General features: G+C 33.2%; 1 protein-coding gene across 1 annotated transcript; it reads left to right on the top strand.

Annotated features, from left to right (window-relative positions):
* Window positions 1-216: 216 nt before the first annotated feature.
* Window positions 217-3,293, top strand: LOC110093840. Its single transcript, XM_020818853.2, has 4 exons — window positions 217-377; window positions 450-686; window positions 782-857; window positions 3,011-3,293. The coding sequence occupies exons 1-4, from the start codon at window positions 297-299 to the stop codon at window positions 3,043-3,045; spliced, it is 429 nt and encodes a 142-aa protein (XP_020674512.1). The 5' UTR covers window positions 217-296; the 3' UTR covers window positions 3,046-3,293.
* Window positions 3,294-4,881: the final 1,588 nt, after the last annotated feature.

Below are 4,881 nucleotides of genomic sequence, written 5' to 3'. Positions count from 1 at the left end.
CATAATATTTTAATGAATATAATTATAAAAAATAAACTTTTTTGAGTTTTCCATAAAAACTAAAAAAATTAAAAGCCAAACAAAATTATGAAGAAGATTTATAAAAAAAAAAAAAAGGGACCCACGCCTAAACCGCTTATCAGGCCAAAGAAAATCCAAAACCAGCTCACGCACATGAGCGCCTCTAAGCCCACGCGTGTCCTGCTGTCCACGACACCACATATATCCTCATAAATAATCCAAAAAGGTCCACATCCACACCGCTCACTCCTCCATTCCTCCGCCTCTTCGCTTCCATGGCGGCCGCCGGACTCAAGCTCAACCATATCGCCCGCGAATCTCCAAACGTCAAACGCCTAGCTGCTTTCTATGAAGAGGTAGCACCCCGGCCCCTCCCCTCTTATACATCCCATTTCCTCTCTTTCACTGTCTTTCTCTATGCTCTGTAGGTGCTAGGTTTCGAAAGGATCGAAACGCCCAACTTCGGAGACTTTGACGTGATCTGGCTCCGCCTCTCTCCGAACCTTTCCCTTCATCTAATCGAGCGCGACCCGCAGTCAAGACTTCCAGAGGGGCCCCATGGCTCACCGCCAGAAGGCGCCGTCGCCGATCCGAGAGGACTCCCTCGCGGTCACCATATCTCCTTCGGCGTCTCTAATTACGACGAATTCGTCCAATCTCTCAAGGCAAGGTTTTCTTTTCCAATCCGAACTTAGTGACTTGATTGAATTGAAGGCATGGCTTGCCGAATTGTGTTTAACGCGTATTGGTTTTGTTTTAGGAAAGAGGGATTAAGAACTTTGAGAAGACGCAGCCGGATGGGAAGACCAGACAGGTCTTCTTCTTTGATCCTGACGGTGAGATTCTGCTTTTGAAGGTTTTTTTTTCTTAGTACAGTTGCGCAACTGTTTGAATTGTCAAAAATTTTTGTATGGTCCAGCATGACTGTAGTTCTGGGAAGGTATGCTTGATTTGAAAGAATTGAATGAATGCAAATTTATTTTACTTAACAATTTTATATTATGTGTTATTTTAATGTAATTAATAGATAATTAAATTTATTTTGAAAGCTTTAACAAATGCATTATTTTCCCTGACAATTTCCTACCTAAAATTCGTAGAAATCTGGAAGAAAATCCGTTCGGTTTTGTTGGTTGTGATTGGCATATCCCCCTCTCAAAAGAAATAAAAAATTAATTCCTCATCAACCGAATTTTCGCTCAATTTCTCCTCGACCAAACAAGTGGGTGAGAATTAATTTCAATTCAATTTATATATCAATTTCATTTCCATTTCCTTTTCTTCTCCGCTTTCAATTCCTTGAAACGAAACAGAGTCTGAATGCCTTTCTCCTTTTTCGTTTAACTTAAGGAAATATGACTATGTGACATATCAAAAACCATTGAGTGAATGAGTAAGGGAAATCAGAACTTAGTGGTTGTAAACTTGAGGAAATTAATGAAAACTAATCCCATCCATTCCTATCAGATCTTAATAGCAATTATATGATGTCCATCTTGTCTCTAACTATAATGTTGTATTGACATTTCAATTGGCAGCATTTTATATTGTTATAGAATATAGAATGTTTTTTTAGGTGGCATTTTTATACATTCCATTAAAAGCTTGCTATTTACATCACTAAAGCCCTCCAAAATCCATTCTCAAATCCCTCACTCAAATGTTAAAATTTCGACAAAATTCTAACCTCATAATTATTGCTTGTCAAATTCATAATGATTTGGTTGCAGCACACGCAAATATATAGGTTCGGTGATTCATTTCTTATACCGGTGTTAGATTTCTAAATATGCAAAAATTTGATGGCATGTAAGCAATTCTCACTATTGTTAGGGGCAGTTTCATAAATACCACCCAAAATTTGGCTAGTTACAAAACTAACGCCAACTACCTCTATTTATCAAATTTTCACCCAAATATCAAAATTCATAGCAAAAATATAAATAGCTCTACTGACAGATAAGATTACAGAGAGTCGACTTAGATGATTTAGACACATAAAACATCGGCCTTCTGATGGCCAGATTAAAAAAGTAGATATATTGGATTTGGCCTATGTTAAGAAAGGTAGAGGTAGACCTAAAAAGCCTTGGCTAGAAAATATTAAAAATTATCTTTTTTTTTTAAATTTAAATGAAAATTTGACTCTTAACCGAATAGAATGGAAAAAAAGGATTCATGTAGCCGATCCCACGTAGTGGGATAAAGGTTTTATGTTGTTGTTGTATCAAATTGGTAATGATTTGATTGTATTACACTCAAATGCCATATTCGGTATATCAATTTAAGGCTAGGCTTAGATTCCTAAATATGCATTATTCTAACGGCATATAACATGTAATAGTATAAAAAAATTATAAATAAATAAATAAATAAATAAATAAATAAAAATTAAAAAATATATATAACATGTAATAGTATTGCCTTTGACCTTTATAGTAGAGATAGAAAATTCGAATATGATTAAAAAAAAGAACATACAGTTAATGTTTAGACTTTAGTTCAATATTGATTTGAGATCATTCGTTGACAGATCTTATGCTTGTGCACTGTAGAATTAGTTTTTGGTTGCTTGGGACATCTGATTGGACGGTGAACATTTCTAACAGGTTGTTTTTCTTAAGATATAATTTGTGGTTTGATCTTTGCACTGCAAAGTTATTCTGTGAAAGCAAGAATGAAATTGACAATCTTGATCCAAAAGTATAGATTCACTAATGTTTTTCCCCCCTTCCGGAAATGCTTATTTATGAGTATTTAGTATGGGTAACTTCCTTCAAACAAACATTTCGATAACAGGTGGGGTGTTAAGGCATTTGAATTTTTCTGGTTTGAACTGATTATTGCTGGAGATTTACAATTTTCCAGTTTAGTTATTCGTTTAAAATTGTTAGTAATTTTGCTAGGGTGGGCTTTATGCTTGTGAAATAGCCATGCAATTGCTTATGTTTTCTTCTTCTTTAAGATTCTCCCAATGTAACTACTGCAGGCAATGGCTTAGAAGTGGGGAGCTGGGGAAACTGATAAGATGTAGAAGTTCCACTTGGAAAAGAAAGAGATCTCGTTCATAAATAATGAGTTTTTTTCTTCCTAGTCATGCAAACAAAAGCTCTAGCAATTTGGTATAAAGCTCTATTATCATGTATTGATTGACTGAATTGTATGCTTTATGGGTTCATGGTCTTCTTGAGCTATCTTTTGACTGTTACTTTTGCTTTTCTTAATCTCTCCCTCTATATTTGAGTGGCATCCCAAATGAAATTATCTGAAAATATGGCTCAAATATGAATAACAATTTTTCCTACAACTTTGTGGCCATGTTTGGTCCATTTAAATGGTAGCAATGGTTATAATTTGAAAGAAATAGGTTTTGATTCATTTTGGCGGGCTAATGGATTCTTTGAGGTTTTGTTTGGGGTAACTTTTTACTGCTTTTTAAAGCAATTTTTTAATATAGAAATTTCTCATTTCAGAAATTTTTGTACTAGAAAGTTGTTTTATAAAACAGTAAGAAAGTTGTCCTGAACGATACCAGAATTACTTTTAGATAATTTTCGTTAGCAATGGTACTCTATTTTTGTCGCTACTTTGTTGGGATGCACTTAAGAATCATTAATGTAGCATTCATATTATTAACATTTATATTGTAGTTCTCAACCTTATTTGCAAACTATCGTTTCAGAAAGGATATGAACACTAATTTTGAATAATTAGATGACTATATAAACGCATAGGATTTGGATGGACTAAACAGTAGCCTGTGGATTAAATATATGATTGTTTCACTTCGTAGTTTTTGTTTACCACACGTCCTCACCCCTCCAATAAAAAGTCTTCTATGGAGTACTTATAAAGATTACCTACACAATTATTAGATAATTAATACTCATGGAAAGTAATTTAACTAAAATAAATACTTAGACCAATTTGAATACTGAAACATTATTGGATATTGAAGAAGAGAGAGGAGAGTGTTGACCGAACATTCATGCTAGAACTGAATGCCAGTAAGGATTTGTTTGGGTTGCTTTTTTACTGCTTCTTAAAGCAGCTTTTTAATACAAAAATTTTAATTTTTGCACTAAAAAATTTCTTTAAGGAGCATTAAGAAAGCTGTCTTAAATAAAGCCTAAGTTTGTTCTACAATAGGGTTCAAAGATAGATGATGTGAAACTTTCAAGTGGTAGATTATGGCTTTATTATTATATTTTTTTGGGATTGGATGGTGTTTGATGGCTTTATCCTCTTGGAATTATTTGGAAATTCTTTGCATGCAAAAAGTCCCCAATTTAGAATTTCTGTGTTCTATGGTTAATATTAGAATATTTCTCTATTTGTCTTGAGTTGCTTTCAATTAATCCCTATAATTGAAGTTTTCTCTATGTAATTAACTAGTTTGACTTCAATCATTTACATTTATCTAATCTTATCTCAACCCAATGGACTTTTATACTAACTATTATACAATGCTTTTTAAGGAGCTATCCTAATATTGGATTGATATTATTGTTATTTATAAACTCTATCATTGAGATGTGATCTTCCTAGCTTCCTCTAAATTAAATACAACCGTAGTCTCATTAAATCTTTCAAAATTTAAATCATTCTTTCAAACTGCTCAATTTTCAAGAGATAGAATGGTATGTTGAAGTTAGATTTAATCCTCAAATCATACATCTCCATAATTTGGATGTGAATTAACAATTTCTATATGTTATGATTACTTGAGGATTATCATAAGTCTTACTATCTTATTCACATGCAACTAAGCTATTTTTTAATTAAATAAATAATATGATTGATAATGAAGGAGTTAGCTTCATTAATCTACTTACAATCACCCAAATTGACTCATAAACC

This window comes from Dendrobium catenatum, unplaced genomic scaffold, assembly GCF_001605985.2.
Source record: "Dendrobium catenatum unplaced genomic scaffold, ASM160598v2 fragScaff_scaffold_1557, whole genome shotgun sequence".
Taxonomy (NCBI): Eukaryota; Viridiplantae; Streptophyta; class Magnoliopsida; order Asparagales; family Orchidaceae; genus Dendrobium; species Dendrobium catenatum.
Note: the sequence above shows the minus strand (reverse complement) of the source record. Positions and strands in the feature narration are given on the sequence as shown.

Bases quoted from the DNA above. Each gene is read 5' to 3' on its own strand.
- LOC110093840 (XM_020818853.2), top strand. From the start codon at position 297: ATGGCGGCCGCCGGACTCAAGCTCAACCATATCGCCCGCGAATCTCCA. The intron at 687-781 runs GCAAGGTTTTCT...GTTTTGTTTTAG, and splicing joins AATTCGTCCAATCTCTCAAG to GAAAGAGGGATTAAGAACTT. The intron at 858-3,010 runs GTGAGATTCTGC...TAACTACTGCAG, and splicing joins CTTCTTCTTTGATCCTGACG to GCAATGGCTTAGAAGTGGGG.